This window comes from Pieris rapae, chromosome 3 (assembly GCF_905147795.1).
Source record: "Pieris rapae chromosome 3, ilPieRapa1.1, whole genome shotgun sequence".
NCBI lineage: Eukaryota > Metazoa > Arthropoda > Insecta > Lepidoptera > Pieridae > Pieris > Pieris rapae.
In genome coordinates this window covers 2,184,357-2,207,608 of record NC_059511.1, presented here as the reverse complement: position 1 = coordinate 2,207,608, position 23,252 = coordinate 2,184,357, and the positions used below count along the sequence as shown (strand labels likewise).

The following is a 23,252-nucleotide window of genomic DNA, read 5'->3' as shown; positions in this document are numbered from 1 at the left end:
TTCTTCTTTATTTTTATTAATAATGCCACACTGAATGAGGTTTCATTTATTAAGTTTTTATTAGGTATATATTCATGAAGTCAATCGAATTGAAATCGGCTATGTGAACGTTACAATACGTATATATAAATTAGGTATTTCTTAGTTGAACGTATGAAACAACTTTTATTGATTATCACCTTCCGTTTATGTTTGAACCTATATGGGGCGGTTCAAATATGACGTAAGCAGATTTACTGCAGTGAATCCCTTCCTCTTGACAGCAAAAGTAAGCAAAAGTCTCAAAAATAATAGTAAACAAACGTATTAATATTTTGTAAAAATCCTCGTAAACACATTTCGTCTAGCATTGACAATGTGTGGCTAATATTTGTAAAAAAATAAATAATTACTGCTGAAATCATGAAATAAGAAAATCCCCCTCCCCCCTATAGTGCTTAGGTAATACATACTTATAGGGACCGTTTAGACCGATAATATATTCCATCTTTGACTACATCTTTCTTACAATTGGCTTTGTTATATATTTTAAATTATCTTATATAAATAAAAACACAAAAATCAAACTAAAACATAGCATCGTAAAAAATATGTAAGCCTGTATGAAAACCGTAGACTATATAAATGAGTTGATTTGTAATTAACTTTTTTTAAAGTTAATTGTGTCGATTTAGTACAAATGACAAATGATGCCATTATGAGAAGCGGAAATAATTGATGCACGCAAAATTTATCTCCATGTATCGTTATAGCACAAGCATGGAAAACTGCAAAAACTTCTATGGGATTTGTTAAAAAGCATTATTAAAAAAAGTTTGATGCGAAATTTAATAATTCATTTTAAAATCGACATTGCAGTGTGCGTGCGCGCTTTAGTATATTTCTTTCATATGATTAACGTTAGCTGTAGTATTACGAAATAAACACGACAATGCAATCAAAACCCATTCAGTAGTTTAACGTGAGTTTCCAAACACCTAATCATCTTAACTTTCTCGTTTATTATACACCCTATTCCAACGGGCAGTGGTAGTGTATTTTAATGTTTCCGTCCCCACATCAATCAATTTTGTTCTTGAAATGTTTGCCTTGTGCCGAATTCTTATTTAATAAGCTATCAATTTAACAGCGAGCAGTGCAGGCCTATCTACGTGTGACCATCATCCCAGAGATCGTAGGTTCGAACCCCGGTGGTGGCATGGGGAAGAAAAATGTGTGCACAGGAGAATATTATTACTTTAATGAAATCCTAAATTAATTTTAACTAAAGTTAGTAGGAAGGAAGTTAGCCGAGTCATGTAGTATATTATAAATTCAAAGATCAGAAGAATAGAAGGATATCGTCTACATAAACAAATCATGAATTATTAACAATAATTTTATTTTCTATCACGCGAGGCCAATCTAATGAAATGAAAATACCATAACGATAATTAGAATGCATTACGCAGACATCGTTACATATAATCTAGTTCAAAACGAGATTATACTAATTCCATTATTAGGTAACATGGCCCCGAGACTAAAACCGCTACGCTATAAGCGACAAAATGAAAATTTCGATGCAATCAAATTAATAGCGAATAGTAATACAATTTTACATTAATCTAACTGTTTTTATGATTTATACATCTTTAGTGTCGGTACAACCCTTTATATGGTATTTACCCGTTTTAGCTGCCGGCCAAGAAACGCAATTTTTTTAATATCAGACTGACATTGTTTATTTACTGATTTTTCTTGGTCAAATAATAATTTGACTATCAACCAACATCGAATGAAAATCCAACTAAAATGTATTTATTTTTATTCCTAGCATTAATCACAATGGCAAAGTTTTAATTATCCAACTTATTGCTAGGTATCTTAAAAGATATTATATCTTAATATTATAGTAAAAAAAATAATAATAAAAAAGTGTTTATTCATTCTAAGTAGGTACATTTTCATTCCTTGGTATTTTTTTAGGTCATACTTGGTGTTTTAAGATTTGGAAACGCTTTTAAGTAAAAAGTACCTGTGTCAGGGTTCCCACCAGCTCTTCCATAAACAAACTTTATTCAAAATTACTAAAATAATTACATTATTTAACCTTATTTATATTTTTCAACCGTTATCATCACACCTGAGTGTGTGGGTGCAAATGTGTGAGTGAGTGAATGAGTAAAGTGTGTGTAGTATAGATTATGAAAGTTATCATACACATCACATTTATTCAAGCCTAGAATTGTATTTTCTAGATACAGTTTATTTAAATAAATTAAGTTAGCCTGCATGACTTTCTAATTATTCCCCTTATAATGGTTACTTTTTATTTACTGGCAATATTAATATCCACGACAGTCATTCTTACCGGCGAAGAGAAGTATATGGCGCTGTAGGTCAAGACCTGCTTACTCACAATGTTTTAAGTAAGTACGCTTACTCACCCTACAATTGGTGAAAGCTTTTAGCCTGTAGTTTTTTTTTAGCACAGGAGAGCAAACGAGCCTACGGGGATCCCAAAAAACTATCCATCGACACTAACACCGGCTTAAGAGAAGAGTTTGCTCTTTTTTGGGTTTATCGCGTTCTTTCCCAGTTATTGATGGCTGTTATTCATACGTTTCTTTATTTCGCTTACTAAATATATATAACTTTCTCAGTTTGTACCTTCCTATCCATATATCAATCAAGCATACTGAAGCCAACTTAACAAGCGCGCAAAAAACTACATTGGTGTCAAATTCCGCAAAGAACACATACAATTCTTCAATATTCATCATAAAAATATAATCTCCTTGAAACGAGGAAATCTAAGGAACTTCTATCGAATAACAAAGGCTTCGACAGCTGCATGCGAAACTGGAGACTGACAACGTTTGACAATTGATTAATACAATTCCCGTGCATCGTGACAGTTGTATATGGGATTAGTGGTCTGCATCGGAGCTGGAATATTCTGCACGCTATTTTGACGCAATAGAATCAGGGCGAATATTCATCTCTTAAAAATGTGCATTGCAAATTGTATGCAGCTAGCAATTTGTATATACGACTAGTTTTAGTTTTTATCTGCAACTTTGCCAGTAACGGTGAAAAAGGAATTAGTTTGACAAAGAAACATAAAGAGAAATGAAATGACATAGCAAAAAATCAAGAAAATAAATATGGATATATGGACAGGATAATTGAATTTAAAAAGTCCAGCCGTATTTGAGTTTTGCGCTTAGAAACATTACAGATTAAGTAAAGAGTAATAATTTCAGTCTAAGCCTTAACATTAAGTTTTCGAAAATAAAAAAATTAAATTAAATTGATAATAACCTTATTTTTCGATAAATGATCTACGTAGTTGGTCCTAAAGTTTTGACATTGGCACATTATTTTTAAATTTCGAACATGTTTTTTTTTTTTAATATGTACCTATTTCATTTTATGTTTGACTACTATTTGAGCGTCAAAATATCGACCTACACATGATAATTGGCCTTCCTCCAGTCCAGACCTTAATCTTTTGGACTATAAAATTTGGTAGGTCTTTGAGAGGTCTGTGGTAAACCCCATATAAATGTAGTCTGAAGTCTACTTTAAAAATAGCATTCACTGAAATCGACATGAATATGATGCGTAGTGTGATAGACTACCGCGGCGCTTAAAAGCTGGTATTAAAAAATAATCTCCCCTTATTTCAAATAATTTTATTCTATTTCTATTCCTAAATTATTGTACTATAAATTGATATATCACTTATTAAAAACTGATCCTTTTCTTTATGCACTACGTACTATATGCAACTTTAGAAAAATTGTTTAAATAAAGTTAAATCAGATAAAGTGAAAACAAAATGTATACACAAATATATAGATAACCTCTGCGCTTACATACAAAGTGCGTATAGTCTCAGCTAAAACTTCGATTGTACGCAATTTTTACGAGCGCGCACTCTATACAGTTTTGTTTAACACAGCCGAGTGTAGAGTATAAAGCCGGAATTTGGAACCGTAATAAACTCTGAAAGGGCTGTAAAAGTGCAATAACTGTAACTTGGGGAGAGCTGATTTTAGTGGCGAGGGACCCTATTAATTGATCTATAATGCCCCCGATCATAACTCTTGCGTAGTATGCCACTTCACGACATTCGCACGTCATCATAAAAACCTTTAAGGCTTTCTTTAGGATTATGAACTTATGTTTTTATTAAACAATGTAAAATTCAGTTCATATTAGGTTAATGCGTTTAGGAAACTTCATAAATGTATTTGCTATTGGGTGAGTGTGGTATTATATCCATACACATGGAAAAGAATGAATTAAATTTTTTTAACAACATTAAATAATCTACATAAATCCGATGCTTTCATTAGTCTATTTTTTTTTGTTTTCAAAGATCTTCAACCAGTATTTTTACGAAGTTCAAAATAACTTATAAGCATTTGTTACGTGATAAGAAAAAAAACATATTGGAACTCAACATTGTTGTTTTACCATCTATCGGCAAAAGAGAAAATTATTGTAATTATAATAAACATTGGGGTTCGTAAATTCTTTTTGTTATACAAGAAGTTCAAAGTGTAATTTTTACGTTGTTTGAATACCTTTACGTCAGATGGCGTTGAAATAAATTTCTCCGTAAATAATTTAATTTTGCCTTCCGATTAAAATAGTCTATATATACAAAACAGTTTTATAAAATACAATTTCCAGCGTATTATCAATATTAAAAATATTAAGTCTACTCATTAATAAAAAAAATCCTATCTAATCAGAAAGCAATTTATATTTCTTGTTTAAGAAATTGCTCACTAGATGGCGTTGTACATATTTTAATACAATTTAGGTGCAAATGTAATTAAGGTATCTATAAGATTGCCATATTGCCCAATGCCCATTGACGGCACGGCGCCAATTTCCAGTCTATTTCTTTAAAGACCCAGGATTTACATAATAATCAAAACTATTACATTGGATATATTTCTCTGTGATTTGAAAAATACTTACGAATACAAGCATGATGAAGAAGGCAGCTATGTATGAACTACGCGCAGTCAGCATCGACACGAAGCGATAATGCTCACCGGTGATCACATTCCTATAAAAAGTTTTTTTTAAGTAAAAAAAATTGTTTATTAAGTCGGTTTGCGAACGATAATTGTACATTGATAAACAATTGCAAATTTTTATGAATGAATTATTATCATTATTTTGTATAATACAAAGGAGTTAATTGAAAATTACAATTTCGATAAATCAACATATATTGACATAAGTTCAAAAATGTTTTTTACTCGTACCTTAGATATCCTTTATTATCCTCTTGTTCTGCGAGACTCTTAATGGAGGCCATAAGCAGATCGTCATAGCCAAGAAATTCGTCCAGAATGAAACGCGAGAACGAATCTCCGAAGCATTCATCGCGCTGCGGATCTAAAGTGACTATCTTCACGGGGATATTGAGGTGAAGCCTTGCGTTTGGCGAGAGCCGCAGAAACCCGTATTCCAGGGAATATTCCAGAATGTAGTCATCTGTATAACCATTGGAATAGCGTGTTAACTTTAAATATTTACTTAATTAAACATACTCTTAAGAATCTTGATAGAAATGCGTATGTGCAATAGTTACTCATTTGACTCGTTCGGTTGTTTACGAATTGTTACGAATTGACACGAACACGCCCGAAGTGGGATGGTCGGGTCGGAGTAGGGAATAGATTATAAAACAGGGTGGAACACATGCTCACGGGCAGTTTCTTTGTGCAAGTTATAGAGTTTACGTAAAATTAGTGAAATGAATTAGTGAATCAAGTCATCATTGGAGTGTTTTATTTCCTACCCTAAACTAGATCAACTACCTTTTACAAGCGTGATTAAATTATATTCTTTACACCAACGTTCCGAAAACCACCAAACGCGCTTCATAGCTTTAGACCGCGATTTACTCAGAATATTCCTAGCGTCCATGTGTCTGACATGTTTACGTTTTTAAATAATTTTAATGTTTATTGTTAATGACTACTGCATTTTAGTTATTTTTTTAACACACACTCTGGTTTTTTTTTAATGATTTCGTAGCCCGCTTATTATTAATCAAAATAAGTAGCAACGCGATCAACTTGCGAAAATGCTAATATATAGTAATTAATTACAAAAACATCAAATTATAAGGAAATATTGCAATATACATATATATATGTATATAAAATGTGCAATTAAAAGTAATTGTTTTCCTCAATCATGAAAAAGAATCTTAAACCAATTCTGATCGCAACAAATGAACTTATACCGAGTTCTACGCAAATTAAGGTATTCAACTGTAAGAACCACCCACTTACAAAGTAGATTAGCGCAAAAACTCAGTATTAACTATTTAAGCTGATTAGTAGGCGTTAATAGGATTTTCTGTTAAACACGTTACCAAATTGCATGATTGAAAGATTTACAACTAACAAAGCACCAAAGAACCCAATAACCCAAAAACAATACTATAGTTACGGGGCATTCTGTCAGTACAGTCTCTTTCCATCATAGCGAAAAAACAATGAGACAGAAAGAGACAAAACACTACTTTCAAGAAAGAAGATTTTATAATTATGAATAAAAAATATTATATGTAACTTTTGTATTCATAAGCAGATTCAGATTCTTGTCAGTATAATACCTAACCATATTTATTTTTAGTGTCAATACTCAAAAATGCATATAGTTTTCAAGCATCGACAAATGTGCAAAAAGTTAATTATTACTGTTGACGTAATCGCCAAATAAGAAAATCAAAGAACCTTCTCTGCTCCAATCTTGCTTACGTAATACTTGATGGGACCCTTAATGGAGATAAATATGTAGAGAGATATTATTTACTATGTACAAAATCTTTCTTCATTTACATAGATAAGAAGATAAAATGTTATAAGCAAGAGATACTATTGCTATATGTCATATAAAATTTCATTAAATTGTTACTTAATTAATTACCTGTAGATGAATCATTTGAAACTGCCTCATCCACTGATTCCTGAAAATATAATTTTGTTTATGAAATTTCTAATAAAATGCCATAGATTATTTTCTCAAAAATCACCATAATTATTAGTACCATCATACACATAATATAAGGCATGCTGCATATAATTCTATTAAACTTTAATTCGTATTTTTATATCAGAGACAGATCTTCTTTGGCTCTTAGACATATCTAGTTAGTTTTCTTAAGCAACATACCCATTCTGCCTGATGGCATTAACCCTACTAAACACTTATATTGATAATTTAATGCAATTAAAAAATTACACACCTATATAAATTATAAGTAATATATTTTCTTGTTGAAATTTACTATGATTTCACCTTGAGTTATTGATCACCTTTCAGTAAACTTTGCTCTTTTATCTTATCATTAAAAGCAATGTCATCATTACTTTGCAATTAATTTTAGTATATTATCCAAAACACACTTAGGAATAAAAAAAAATAAAAAACTTACATCAACTAATTTTGAATCTCTATCCATATCTTCTACTAGGCCCATAATTCCTTCCCAAATAGATGATGTTGGTTCAACTTCTGCACCCGGTATTATGGTTGTATTTGAGTCAATATTCTCATTACGAGATGGTGTATATCCCGTTTCCAGCATTTGAGTGAGCCCCATATCATCATGTTCGTCATGTAGTCGTGTGATGTTTCCGTAGTCTGTGCCATCACGAATATACTCATCATCAGTATCATCGCTTGTTGATGATTCAATGTTGATGAATCTGAAATTTCATTTTTGTAATAAGAATGTGCATAGAAAGTCTTAGTTGTATTCAAATTTCTCAAGACATAATCTGTCCTACCAGCCAAGGACATACAACATAATATAAGTAAACTTTTTAAGTGGACAATATTATATTTCAGACTTGGGACGCACCATAGGTTAGCTACAAAACAGTTTGTACATAACAAACAAATCATATAGCATGAAAAAACATTACTCTTTTCTGCTTAGCAGAGTGTTGAGAGGAACGTTAGGAATAATCCTGAGAGACAAATCATAGAGATTCAATAATTAATAGGAAAACTCAAACGAGGGCATTGGAAAAACTGGGATCTTGTCCGAGGGGACTGATGCAACTTGTAATTAAAAATCTCATCCCTTTTATTTTTCTCAATGCAGGTTCTATATGTAAATATGGTAACTGAACAAGGATGCAGTGGCAATCAACCATTAAGGTTTATTGGTTATCATTATTCTAAATGATATAGTAGATACAAGTTATACATATGATTTTTTAACATGGAATACCTTTAGAGCTAAGAAAAAACAAATGGCAAGTCTACTGACCTACTTTTGGAATTGCATTTAAGAAACAACATTTATACATGGTTCTTTAATTTAAATTAAATAGGTATGTCAGTATTGTAGTACTCCGATAAAATTGTTAACAATTGTATAAAACTTAATATAATAATAATATTAACTTCAAAACAAATCTTACCCTTCAGTAGTCAACATGCTCATCATAGAATTTAATTCATCCTTGTCTTTTTTAATTTTACGCTCCTTAGCATAGCTTTGTTCAATGGTATAATCTTGAGATGGGTTTCTCAATATCTCTACTCTCAGAATGCCTTGTCTAGGCCAGGAGTCTTTTATATGATTTAAACAAGTTGTTGGTGTTCTTGAGAAGACTATATGTATATAGGCAAGAACAAAAAATGCAACTAGTGCTTTTAATAAAACTAGAAATTCAAAAAATCTTCGGACTGGTCTTGGAAATGTTCGGGCATATGCAATTGCAAATTTAAAGAATAGTGCATGAAACAACCTCTCTCTTACATTAAAAAGAGGGTTTTGGTTGTTATTTCTGTTACGGTTAACTGTAGGATTAATTACCGGTCCCCCGGGCAGAATGTTATTTTCTGGATTAACACCTGGAGGTAGATTATTCATGACTTGTGGACCTGCAGCATTACTCATTTTTTATAAATAATAAAAACCTCTCACTTTGTTCTTATGACACTATTAGTTAATCCACATTTTACTTTGACCTGAAAAAGACCATGGGTGATATTTAGAATTGAAATTTATTTTTTTACAAATTCGGACAAGAACGGTGATATTGCCGAAATGTGTCAAACACATTTAAAACGTTTCAACAAACAGACCGTGGTGTTTTACAATCGATCAGTATTCGACATTGACCTCAGCAAGCTTAATATAGCAAATGTAAAATAACGTGGTGTTTTCTATTACAAACTAAACAAAAAGCTTTCAATAAAATAAAATTTGTAATATAAATTGGTTCTATATCCAGCTGTGATCGAAGTCCTTATGAATACATATCCCATAAATTACAAAAAGTAAAAGTAATCAAATATTGCACTGCTGGGATGTCAAATTAACTTTCACAGCCGACTTATATAATAAACATTGACCTTTTATTTCGCTGCTTAGTATTTGGCGAAAATCTTGTCTTCTACTAACAAACAATTCCACACAGATTCGATGCAGATATTAAATTTTACTCAAATCACAATAAATAAAACATGACACTGTTCACTAATTTTTTTTATGTTGAGTTAGACGCCATAGTCAGTAAGACGGGTGTCAAACATCAGGTGTCAATTCTAAACGCAAAACTCTTTACCATAGACCAATGCTATTACAGTGTCCTCGATCAATCATACTCTGTGAGTAGGAAAGAAAAAATATTTAAATAAAATATGTTATTTCAATGTAGGAAATAAAATTATCATTGTATAAAATTAAAAAGCTTTAGAACTCTGCTAAAAGATGGCGGTTAACCGAGACATAGACTTCTATTCAGAAACGAAGCATGTGATAAGTGACACCCTTATGCCAGAAATATATTTTGAGTCACAATTCGAAGTCTCGCTTCTGAACCGCAGCCCAGTGACTTTTATACTAACTGGGATAAATTGTGTTGTTTTTAACACATTTAATTACAGAAATCTATTGATTATTCATACTTTACAATTATGTTAAAATGGCCGAAAAACTTAACATGAGGGGCCATGACATTATTTTTTACATAAAATTAAATATGTAGAAAGTACCTTTAAATCATTACTTCTATATATGTATACATATATAAAAATAATGTTTTTTTGAAGCATAAAACTTACGTTTTTTATGCTTCCTATAAGAATGGGATGTAACTTTATAAGAAAGGCAGAAGACATACGACAAAATGTTTCTCTCATTATTTTTTTTTATTTGGCCACATATCATAAAAACTAAAAATGTATAATATGGTCGCACTTTCTCCTGCGTTGAACTACACCACCCGCTGTGGCACACTGCTGTATACTGTACAGTCCTATAGACTTGTAATGGGGCATAGAGTAGTCTATACAGCTCTACTCTGTTTTATTGCATTTTAGGAACTGATCAGGTTTTTGTGAATAGGGTCTGTGTTAATTGCTAAAAAAATACTATTTCCTAATACAATTTTAGCAAAACGGAGAGTATTTAGTCGAACACTACTCGCCCACAATAAGTGATTATCCACTGATACTTTAAATGGATCTTTATTATTTTATTTAGGTTAAATACTGTAAAATATAAAAACACATGTTTCATTTGTATTTTGATACACCATTGTATAGTCACACCTAGCTGATAAATTGTCTCTATAGAGGCATGGCTAAAATGCACTTATTAGTGCATTGTGCATTTCAATAAAGAAGTAGCTGCAATTTTATGGATCGTTTGTAGTTGGGACACTTTTGTACGCGATCTCAACAAAAGGTGTGCGACAAAGGCATTTCGCACAAAGCATGAGCAAGGTAAACCTGATTGACGTCTCAATACAGCCTTTAAAGGTATTTTTTAATGTCACCTATTCAACTATTGTGCGTAATTAAATGATAGATTATAAAGGTGTATAGAAACGCTATTGAGGAATATAGTGACGTGGTACATTTTTTGACTATACTTCAGTATATTATAGCGTCTATGAGAAAACATCTTAAGCTCTGATATAGAACATAGTATCTAAGTGTTACACTGGCCATACTACGATAACTTAGAACGCTGCGACCCGGAAGCCTTCTAGCGGCATCTCGATCACGATTATACCATTATTACATACAAAATATTGAAGTCTGAGTAGGAACATATTTACCAGTTATTCTACTGAGGCTTGACGAAGGCGTCGCCGTGTTAATACATTGGCGAAGACATCTTCACGGCGTCATATAGTGAACAATAAAAAAACTTCATATAATAAATTATTCTGTTGGTAGACTACCTCATATTTGTTTGTAGCTAAAAGTTATAAAAAAAAACTAATTCTTAAGACTTCTAAATATATTTACAAGGACCACTCACTCGTCGCCACTAAGAAGCTACAGTTATTTTTAATTTATACTGTCTTCAGCTATCATACGCCCAATATTTGTTATCCAAAAGACAGTCATTACACCTTACATTACATTCCAAATGATTAGTTAGAATATATTCAACGTCCAATTCTTTTAATTAGTCAGCGGCATTCGAATACTTTTTGTCGATAGAGCATAAAGGTGTATTCATCTGCTTGAAAAAAAAGAAACTGATAAAAAAAGCGAGATAACGAGAAGTGAACTAAAATTACGACTCCACTAGCATTATAAATATTCAAAAACCCGGTCCGAAGCGAGCGGGACCAGTTGAAAAAATTGACGTCTCAATTATCGAAGGCCCGACTGAGGTGCGGCATCTAAATTATATTATTCTCACGTTTCTTATTTCCTCTTGTCATCCTTATGTTTATGGGCATTTTATTGTAGGCATACGTGGTAAGGTTTTTGGCTAATAAATTTTGCTAGTTCGTGTCATAAAATGGCGGAAAGGGAAAAAATTAAATGTAAAACGAACACTTCTATAACGTTTAAAGAACTTTATTTCTCATTATAAAATGATATTTGTTTACATGAGAAACATATAGAACTAGATTTACGTCGCCATCTGACAGCTGATCCTAAATTCAGTCTTGGTCAGTGAGGTTAACCACGCTAATATTTCATAAAATCTCTTCTATAAATTCTAAAAGTTTTCCTTATGAAATTTTTGGGACTAGTAAAATACAAAATCTTTGGACACACATTAAACCTTCTTTGGCAGCATCTTTGATAACTGAGATGCAATTGCGTGTATCTTTCTAGTATATGAATATGTTATCCAAATTGTTAATTTTTTTTATCCATAGTGTTATTTGTTAATGACAGACGGGCCTTCTCAGAACCACAAATAAAAGTGGACAGCTAGATAAGATGATTACGTCTTCATTTTTAGATAATCTGCATCACATTACTAAGATTATACTCATGTTTGATTTAAATGCGCTTTATAAATATTTGCTAGGAACCGAGTAAACTAACACAAACCGTTTCATGAACTTGACAGTTTTGAATAAACGAAAAATATTCTTAGCCGACTTGTAATAGAAGTCAAATTCTTAAAAACTGTTAAATGTTTGTATTTAAATGCACCTGTATATTCTGACAGCTCCCGTTTTTATGTTTGCCTTGTGTTTTACAAATATATTTGCATAGTCTACAGTATTTTGTTATTATTTATTACAGAGTACAAAATAATAGAGTACTTTAATGTTGAATTTATGACTTGAATACAGATATAAACAACATTATTTGAAGGTTTATCTGTTAAATGTGGTCTAGTTAATATCCGCCTTCCTTTAGCTAACCGAAATGCCACATTTAATCCTTATATCTCGACAATATCAGTATTGGCGATCGCTAGTGATAATTGCCGTGTCAGTCTACTAAATAATAAATTATTAAATGTCCAATAACCAGACACGTTATTCCAAAAGTAAATAATCGTTTTTCCCTGCTTGATATTACGAGAAACTTATAATTTTTTTATGGTCGAACACATCTGTTTTTGATCCCTGCATCCAGCTGCGATATCTTCATTTCGGTCGGCAGGTGTCACGTGGTCATATTGTACATCTCTTTCTATCTCCATTTCGATATACGGTTGTCCCTTTCACTTTTATGGAGCTTACTCGCGTCCTTTTTTAGACCTCTAGTTCCTGTCGGATACAATATACTTATTTGAATAAAGTAAAGAGATTTGTGTTTCGAGACCTATCCTAAATGAAATCAACCCCACAGCTTATGTAAATAATGTTAGGTGAAGGTAAGATAAATCCCGCATTAAAGATAAGTTATATCTCGTTTGAAATACCATTAGATATTCAAATAGAAACTGGTTAGGTTTCTACTTATTAAGCAATTTTGTCTATATCGATTTCTTAGATAGCGCATCATTTTTTATGTAATAATAAAAAGGTTTATTTGCCTCTTATACAATAATATAACGCTTTACAGGTTCCTATAGGACTGTAGAAGTTCTTTGGTAACAGGACACCGGCCTTTCGTCGCGGAGAGAAAATATATACAAAGAAGACATACTATGACTGAACTAGATTACAAACAAAATAAAACAAAAGCATAAGTATTGGCGTTTGTATGAATATGTGTATGGGTGTGTTAGTTTTTTTGATATTTGACGCAGACATATTAGTCTTGTCCGTTAACACGTTTTCATGCGTCTAAATAACTCTCATACATCATTTTAATATTATATCAGTGGAAAAAATCTTGTGCATCAATCACTGAACGATCAGAGCGATCAATAAAACCTGTCCGAGCGAGGAATCGAACCGCTACTTCGTACCTCAACCACTTTCACGGTGCAACGAGTTTGGATTCTATTTTGCATATTAATACGTTTCAAAATAATGATTATATTAAATTATTATAATACTACTAACTGCCCCGCGAACTTCGTTTTTCCTTAGGTATTTATAAGGATATATTTTATGATGACTTGATCATAACAAAAAAATACAAAAAATATTGTAAAAATAATTAAATAATTAAATTTCGGATGGGCCATAAAGGGTGCCTTATCACTTAGGGGTTTGAGTAGCATCTCTTCGATTGAATATACAAAAAAATATCATAAGAGTCGGTTTGAGCCGTTTCGGAGGTGTATGGGAACGAACGTTGTGTCACGAAATTTTACAATGAAAAACAAACAAATAAAATAAAAAACAAAGAAAATTAAATCTCTATATATATTTTTGAAGTGAAACTTCTTTAGAATCGTTGTGATTTCAAACCGGATGCAACGAAAAAGCGACAGTAAAAAGAGACAGAAACATTAATTCATATGATTTAACGTGGGAGAAAATGAGATAGATAAACTTCTTTCGAATCGTCGTGATTTCAAACCGGATGCAGCGGTAAAGAGAGACAGAAACATCAATTCATCATATGATTTAACGTGGGAGAAAATGAGATAGCAGGCATTATACAGCCTCTCTTTACTGCCGCTTTTTCATTTGATCGAATTTCAAACTTTCGATGTTTTAGTTTTTCCCAAATTAAAAATTTATATTAAACTTATAAATTAAAATTTATCATTAAAATATACTGTTTTAAAAGAACACACACATTTAGATAATGGAAAATGATTAATTTATATATTATGATTAATAATAAAAAAAATGTTTTTGAAGGTTTCACTTCTACCATGTGTGAATTGCACATATGTTTTTTTCGTTTATTACCGTATATTTCCGTTTCTTTTCGTAAATTTTCGTTAACTTTCGTTTATTTCCATTTATTTCTGTTTCTTTTCGTAAATTTTCGTTTATTTCCGTTTATATTCGTTTATTTGCGTTGATTTTCGTTTATTTCCGTTTATATTCGTTTATTTTCATTTAATTTTAGTTTATTTTGGGTTATTCTGTGACTTTTCTCTCTATAAACTCTCTCAGAGTTCAATTTATACATATGTTCTTAACTAACAAAGAAAAAATAGGTCCTTCCAGAAATTCCAATTGTTAAATAACCGGCGCGAGCCCTTTGGCATCTCTAAACATTAGATTAGCTTCCTACCCGTTTGCCCCCTATAAATAGTGTGATCGTGAAACCCAAACAGAGAACCTGAGGCCCAGAACTAAAAAGATTGTAGTGCCATTGATTTTTCCTTGAACTTTTGAAAACGCCTTTTAAAGCTAATAATATACAAAGAAAAATACAAAGTATTACAAGGTTCGCTCGTGGGTATTAAGTCTGAATAGAAACAATAGAGACATGAACGTGACCAGTTTTCGCATAGCAATGTAAATCACGCGCTATGTTTGGTACGACACGACTGGAATTAAAGATTCAAATGTACTAACAAAGTTAATTAACTAATTAGTACACACTAGTTAACATTACACTACCTGTATATTTTATTGAAAGTTTGGAGATTTTTTTTATTTATTACCAATCTTACAGCTACATATTAAGGAAGAAAACACGTAGACAATGCACAAAGCTAATACAGATTACATAGATAAACAGAGAACATATGTACATTAAGAGACAGTAAAAAAAACTGGAATTAAACCTTAAAGTAAACGACAATGAATATTTTAAATAAAATACTTAATTGTAACTTCTAAATAATAAATGATGTTTTAATTGCTTTTCATTAGTTTTGTCTACATTTTTCTCACTGTTTCTGGAAGAGATCTCTCGCAAGCGAAGAAGCCAGTTGCCTTTTTGTATTTAATTATTTAAATTGCATTGTATTTCTGTATACTTGCAACGAAGTGTTAATATATATAAATTAAATAAATAAATGAATCATTTAGTTACGTGTTAAAAACTCATCAAATGCTATTGTTTAAACTACATATTATTATTAAATATAAAACACTTTAACGCGGCAAGCAAAAAAATATTGCTTAGTTAGGTTAAATAGTTGGAGCAGGGAGCCCAAAAAGTTAAGATTGAGTCCCACATAATGCTTCATTAAGCAAAATGACGTTAAAAAAGGCCTATACCCCAGAGGGGTTCATATCCACAAGTGACTTACATTTTAATTTAAACATTTAGATATAAGTACTAACAACATTTGAAATGGAACAACATTTGAAATGGAACAACATTTGAAATGGAAAAAGGCTTTATTGAGGAAAAGTTCATTCTTATGTTTCGTTGGCTCGTTTCAGCCTCTCTCTTAAAGACTAGTTGGTTATACGGTTCCCTCCGCTCTCACCCAGTCATCTGTCGGGCAAGGACTTCTACGTCTTATTTATTAACCGCATAACACCATAAAAAGTGCTGTTTATAAGTTATTTAAATACACAAAGTAACCACGCAAAATTGTAATAACTTTAATTACAACAGCTAATGTGTGAAAAATATTGTTTTAACTTTACTTAGCTGAGACTACTTCCTCTGTGAATGAACTCTTTAATTTTATATACATTGGTCTCTTTCTGACAAATGGTATTATCTCTGTATAGAGAGATATAGAAAGAGAGAAAGGGTAAATAAATAAAGAGATTCTTCATTTTATGGGACAATTTTAATAACCGAATCTCATTAAATTTGGAACTTCTTTATAAAATATTAGAAATATGTACCAATAAAATTAAATTTTATTTGGATAGCCGCAATACAGACATTTACTGGCCGAAAACGTGTCGGCAATCAAGGGTTTTATTATAGACGAATCATAAAGTCAAATTTACTATCCATTTATGGCGGAGCTCATTATGTTTTTAAATGAAATAATATTTTTATTTTCTACTATAATTAAGGACATCGCAACTCATACACTTTTTAGGCAATTATTGTTTATTTTTTCTCAAAATTTTCGACTGACAGAAAACTCGAATTGCTACGCTCTTTTCTTGAAAGACTCTGTGTCGCATTGTATAAAGCAAATTAGTATACTAGCCTACGTTTTAAGTACATACTAACATCGAACATTTTGCTAAATGAAAACTTCTGTTCTTCTTCTGTTTTGCGGAATGAAAACTTTTTAGGTTATCTGTGATTTTTCTTTATATAAACCTGATAGTTTAAGTTATGTATTCCTAACTAACAAAGAAAAAATAGGGGTGAATCGTAGGCGGTAGATGAAAATTAAGGCTTGTATGTATTTCTGTATGATAATTTGATCAAAAAAATTAAAAATAAATAAATAAAGAAATACGTTTTCGGTTGGGCACCCTTTATCACTTGGGGTTTGAAATATAGATAGTAAATATAGATTGATAGTATCGATTCTCAGACTTACTGAATATGCATATTAAAATTCATAAGAAACGATTGAGCCGTTTCGGAGGAGTATGGGAGCGAACATTGTGACACGAGTATTTTATATGTTATAGAAATTAGCACGATAATAAGAAGATACTACAACCAGCATCTGTTAGACCAGAATATAAACAGCGCTACACAGGAAGCATCGACTTAGGGTCCTTCAAGAAGAGAGCGTACCAAATCTTTAAAGGCTGGCAACGCACCCGAATACTCTCTGGCATAGAGTATCCATGGCCGAATATCACTTCACATCAGGCTTGCTGTCTGTTTGTCCTCTATAAAAAAATATTTTATTTTATAGAACCTGTATAGAAAGTTAACAGTATTAATCCGGTAAGTGAACCTGTTGCCATACTTTGTATTGATTAGAGGAAACAAGTTTGCACTGTTATAACCAAAGATACCTATACTTCCGAAGTAAAATAACATAATAGTAAGATAACATCAGCAAAATCAGCGATTTACTGTACAGATTCTTGCTTACAAGCATCGTTTCTAAATATATCAAATTCTATAGAATCCAATGAAATATAAGAGTATTTACGTACAATCGTGATGCACCTCCAACATTTCCGGCCTCATAAAAAAATTCTTGTTAAAATACAATTTTGCCAGTCAAATTAAATGTGGGAATAAATTAATTAAACTACAAAATCTAGTCGTTCTTTATTATTATATATATATATATAAATTGAACAATAAATAAGTTTTTACGATAGTTGGTATTTGTCTACAGATATTAGGCCTATGCCCGAACATGCTATAAATAAAGCAGCATCTCCGAACTGTAATAATTGGAAAATACTCAGAGATAGGTACTTATAACGTAGCACTTAAGGAACATTCCAAACACATTATGTGAAACGATCAAGAAGTCATCATTGCGGCAACGCGTAAAAAGCATCGTCGAATCACCTCGAAAGGTAACTAAAAAGAGGCGAGAGTATAACAACTTCATTACAATAAACCAGTTCCGGGGACAGCGATTTTATCACCCATACAAATGTAAAAACATCGCTTCGTATATTGAACCTAAGCCGACCAGTAAGATATTTCTTATTTATGCGCAGACATTCGTGCCGTCCGCGTCGTGGGACCAGATTACTGACATTTCTGACGGTTTCACTGCAAACAAAATATACAACCAATACAGTATTTACATAATGTTCAACGGTCCAATGATATACTGAAAAGCATGCTCGGCAAAAAAAATATAAACAAAAACATATAAAACAAATAAAATAAGTTTGGTTCCTGTAGCACCTTTAACGTATTTCCTCGCTGTTTTGCGACACTTTGTTGAGCACCAGTTCTGAGTACTGGTACTGTCTACCGCCAACTTAAATCTTCAATTAGCGCCTGCGCAGTAAAAACCCCCAGGCCAAAAGTCTCTACTCCAAAACAAACACTATTTTAGTTATTTATTTGCTGAACGAGTTGTTTTTAAGATTTTTCAATTATAACCAGAACCACAACTAATAGAACAATATCCTACTGGTTTTGTTTTCGATAGGTTTTAAGTCTCCAAACAACAGCAATAGTATAGTTGTGCCTTGTAAGAAAATAAACATACGGAAATTGTTCCTTAGTTAAATTTTGTTAGGTCCTTATTAAAGGAACAATAATGTCTGATAAAACAACATCCGGGCACGTGTAGCCTCATCCCACGCTCGCCAACTTCGATTGTATTATAATTGCTCCATCCAACCTGTGACGAATCCATTTTGAGAGAACCGATTTTGAATTTATAATTAATATTGTTTGGTAAGGGTAAGGCGGTTTTATAAATTATTATTTAAGACGCATACAGCAAAATTGTCTTGTAAGCAGTGCTACTCTTACCCGTTTGGGTAAGAGTTGCACTGCTGCTAACCCCAGCTTCGCTTAAAGGATTGCATGGTAAAGAACCTGCATGCCTTGTGCTCGGTCGATGACCTGTGTCAGGCACAGAAGGAAAAAGGCAAGTTTTTCCTTGGTTGCCTGACACACTGATTGAAAAACAAAATTATCACAAAAAGGATACAGAAATCGGAGGCTAAGATTTTGATATTTTTTAAACTTTATCGCGTCCCGTTCATGTAATCAGTTATTGTGTATTAAATCCAGCTGAAACTTGTGATATGCATAAAGAAGGTAGCTATAGTAAACATTCCCCACTCTAAAGGTAAAAAAAAACAGTGAGAATAAAATGATACAAATTATGTCTGGAGCAGGCCGTCCGCTCTGAGCCTGACTCCTGACCTCCGGCTCGACGAGTTAATCAGACAAAAGACATACATTCTCAAACTTTACATAATATATTAAACAGAATTAGGTTCGAAGCCCGACCACCAATAATTTTATTTGTGCGCTATTAACTTTGCATGGTGAGTGTAAGTATCATCACAAACTAACTATGCGCGTGGACAGGCGGATGATGTCGGGAAGTGAATAAGGCTCTGATATTGGGGCATCCCGCCTAGAGTGATTGTTGGTGATGTCTTGAGTTTTAGTGGGTATGCGAGCGAGTCCCACATAACCCTCCCGCACGAAATCGTCGCGCAGCGGTTTGCGAAATGCATTTCAAGTAAAAATGTACACTCGTTTGGTAAAGATAATAGTTTCCAAATATGATTAAAACTATCACACCAATATCATTTAGCATACATTTTAATTGATATTCTAAACGTAGACAATTGTCTATGGTAACTATACTTAGGTCTATACAATACTTATGGTAATATATATATGGATCGAAATAAATATCCATTTGGTTGATTTATCTGTTAAACATTATATTCCATTAATCAAACGTAATTCTTAAGTCATTCAACTTTTTAAGTCCAGTAAAATTATATTTTCAAGTTTGAGAAGCGCTGCCGGGTAATGGAAGATAATGACTCTATCGGCGGCGGCGGCGAGGCGAGTCCCTACGCCGAGATCATCTCAACAGCTGCCTTGTACCAAACCCAAAAACTTGCTTTGATTCATTCACAAACATCGTTTTCAAAAAAAACAAGAACGAATGAATTTAGAGATTGCTTCTTTAATATTTTCAACCATCTATAGCCAATTATGTGAAATATGTTTTAATAGAACAAATAACGCCCATGGATACTCTCAATACCAGATCCTCCATACTTATTTTTACATTATTTAATTCAAACCAACAATTAAATAGTGAAAATCAGTAATAAAATAAAACGAATGAATTAACTTTATGTCTCTATCAAACCGTAAATCACAGACAACATACTCGGATATTAAGTCTTTGAAATCGGAAACAAATCAAAGGCAGCGTTAAATGAAGGCTTCGGCGCGTAGCGGCTCAAAGTAGCGCGTCGCTTTGATGTGCCGCCGTGCGATGATGCTTTTTATAAAAACCCAATGATTTATTTCATGCTCATTCCACTATGAATGTTGACGTCTTTAACAAGATACTTGCGCAAGAACACGCTCTTAAGACATATTATATTATTTTTACATGAAAATATTAATTAATATAATTTTTAGAAATAATACCTAACAATCTAAATATGTGTACAGTATTTATACTATTCTTTACCCTGCATAGTAATAAAAATAATTAAAGTTTGGAATCTGCTAGAGTACCTTTTTTATCTACTTAATAAAATGCAAAGGGCAGGAGGCTCACCTGATGTTAAGTGATACCGCTGCCCATGGACACTCACATTGCTAGAAGGCTTGCAAGTGCCAGCCTTTTTTTGAAGGACCCGAGTCGAATTGGTTCGGCAATACTTCTGTGGGAAGCGGTGCGCTGCAAAAACTGGCTTAAAAACGCACAGTTGTGGAACGACGGTCGCCGAGGATATGGATCATGGATGGTATTTTGTACTTATAACAATGGCAACATTTCCTCGCTATATTCGTTGAGCTGGGAAGCTAACACCAGCTCTGGTGTCACCGGTACTATCTACCAGGCGCCAACTTAATTTTTAATTACCGCCCGTGTACCCCACGGCCAAAGAGTCTCTAATCCAAAGGGACGTATATCTGCGCCGCCGTCGCAAAAATTGTTGATCATTATTTCTTTTATTTTGGTTTCTGATACTTTTATTCCCTAGCTTGTTCAGTGTTATACCGAACCCATACATTGGACAGTCGGTCAGGACGTGTAATCTTCAGCTGTATTGCTACAAGGACAGACAGCAGTTTGTCGAACCCTGAACCTGTTAAGAGGTTTTAGCGACACTGATTAATTAAGGATAATTTGAATTTTAATTTAACTCAGATTTTTTCGTCTTAAAAAAGATGTCGCGGACGTGATAAACTTCTGTTATTAAAATCTTAAAATAATATATTCCCAAATATACTGTTATACGGTTTTAATAATTTGAAAACACTCTTTAATGTATAGACGCATAATCTCTGTGTTTTGTACTACGCTTTGTTTATTTTTTCAAACGATTGTGTACTCTGCCTATTTGTATAGTCGGTGCTGGTTTCGTTCTTCAGCAAACATTTACGCAAACAATGGTCCCTAAAGAGACATAATCTTCTTATGAGCAGGAAAACAAAACAATGCTAATAACTACTTAGCGATATTATAAAGAAACGCCGGTAGCCGGGTAACTAATGAGGTTCTTACGTACGATAAACCCTTGGTAAAGCTCAAGTATGTCTATTGTACTCAGAAAAGTGAGTAAAAATATCGCTATTAAATATAATAGCGAAACTCAATATAGTTGAATTATTTATTTATTTATAGCCTTATATCAGAATCAATATATACATTATAGCTATTGTTTTTGTTGTCTATGATAACTGATTCTGTGTGCCCACGGGCAAAGGCCTCCCACAATTTTTTACACTAAAAAATGGGGGAGGCCTAAATATATATAATATAAATAACAACAATAAATAAAGAAACACTTTTTTACCGACTTGAAGCTATGTGTGTATTATTACTATCGCTATAGCTATGCTTTACACCGTGACCACGCACGCTGTAAAGTACACGAAACGTCAGATAAATATACAATTATGTTAAATACATAATTATAAGTTTACAATAATACATAGCTTCAATCTGGTAAAAAAGTGTTATTTTTAAATGTGTAAAAGCTATTAACAAAAGACAGTACTATGATCAATAAATAAATTAGATATAGTCTTTATTTGCCCCAATTCCTTGCTAGAGTATAATGAAATTTACCGTTTTTAAATAATAACTATGATTGTTCACAGAATAACGTACCTATAATCCTGTAATTAAGTAGGTCTACACAAAAATTTTGAGCTGTCAATGCCCTAACTGATAAATTGTCCTGTTATAAGGTCCTTAATCTTTAATTTTTTTTTAATTACGTTATCAGGGGCCAGGGCGTAGCTTTTATTGTTTTTGGAAGTAATTTCCCTTCCTCTCTACACATCGCCGCATTCAATGAAACCACTGATAAAATAGCGAAAGAGAGCGTTGGTCCAAAATAGATAAATATTGCTTTTAATATAATAAGTTCCTATAATATATAAGATTGACACATTGAAAATTGAAAATGACATAGAACGACGCAATGATTACCGACAACTTCAGAAATGTTATTATTCATGACAACATCAGCGTTATATGTATATTATCAAAGCCATGACATAGTTGATATCCGCATCCGCTATTCAGGAAGCATATAAAGCAATTTTAGTGTAAATATATATGTGCTAATTATGATAAGCTATTGCCGCATTTGGTATCTGTGGTAAAAGAATAGATTTATCTATGAGCAGGTGCTATTCAAGTTATTCATACGTATAAAGGCGGCTTTTAAAATATTTACTTTGTAATTTTACTACTGATAAATACACTACAATTGAGATCATATGCCTGATCATTAAACTATCATTATTGCGTTGTGACGTGTGTGGTGATGTGACGTCACCAGCTCAAGAGTTCGATCGGTAATGATCTTGTAATTGCCTCCAAATCGAATAGTTTCCTCATTGTTACGAAACAATCTCTTCACCGTGTGTGGTATTTAATATGTAAAAGAAATATATAGACGAGAACACAGCATGTGACTTCGATTTAGCGGGAACTTTCTGTTGGAAAACCCCGCTCAGTTAGACTGGCGTATAAATATTGCTGAATTATGTTTGCAATAAAATAGTCGTTAATAATTATCAATTAGATTTAGATAAAATATTTTAACCTA

At 32.5% G+C, this 23,252-nt stretch overlaps 1 protein-coding gene across 1 annotated transcript in view; it reads right to left on the bottom strand.

Moving 5' to 3' along the window:
- The window catches only part of LOC110991541 (membralin), a 98,990-nt gene extending 89,450 nt beyond the window's left edge, over window positions 1-9,540 (bottom strand). Inside the window, exons 1-6 of the mRNA XM_022256919.2 lie at window positions 9,397-9,540; window positions 8,457-9,009; window positions 7,460-7,733; window positions 6,952-6,991; window positions 5,274-5,505; window positions 4,981-5,071 (exon numbers count right to left, since the gene is read on the bottom strand). Coding sequence (XP_022112611.1) covers window positions 4,981-5,071; window positions 5,274-5,505; window positions 6,952-6,991; window positions 7,460-7,733; window positions 8,457-8,938 — 1,119 coding nt within the window. The 5' untranslated portion in view covers window positions 8,939-9,009; window positions 9,397-9,540. The remainder of the gene's footprint in view (window positions 1-4,980; window positions 5,072-5,273; window positions 5,506-6,951; window positions 6,992-7,459; window positions 7,734-8,456; window positions 9,010-9,396) is intronic.
- Between the last annotated feature and the right edge of the window lie 13,712 nt (window positions 9,541-23,252).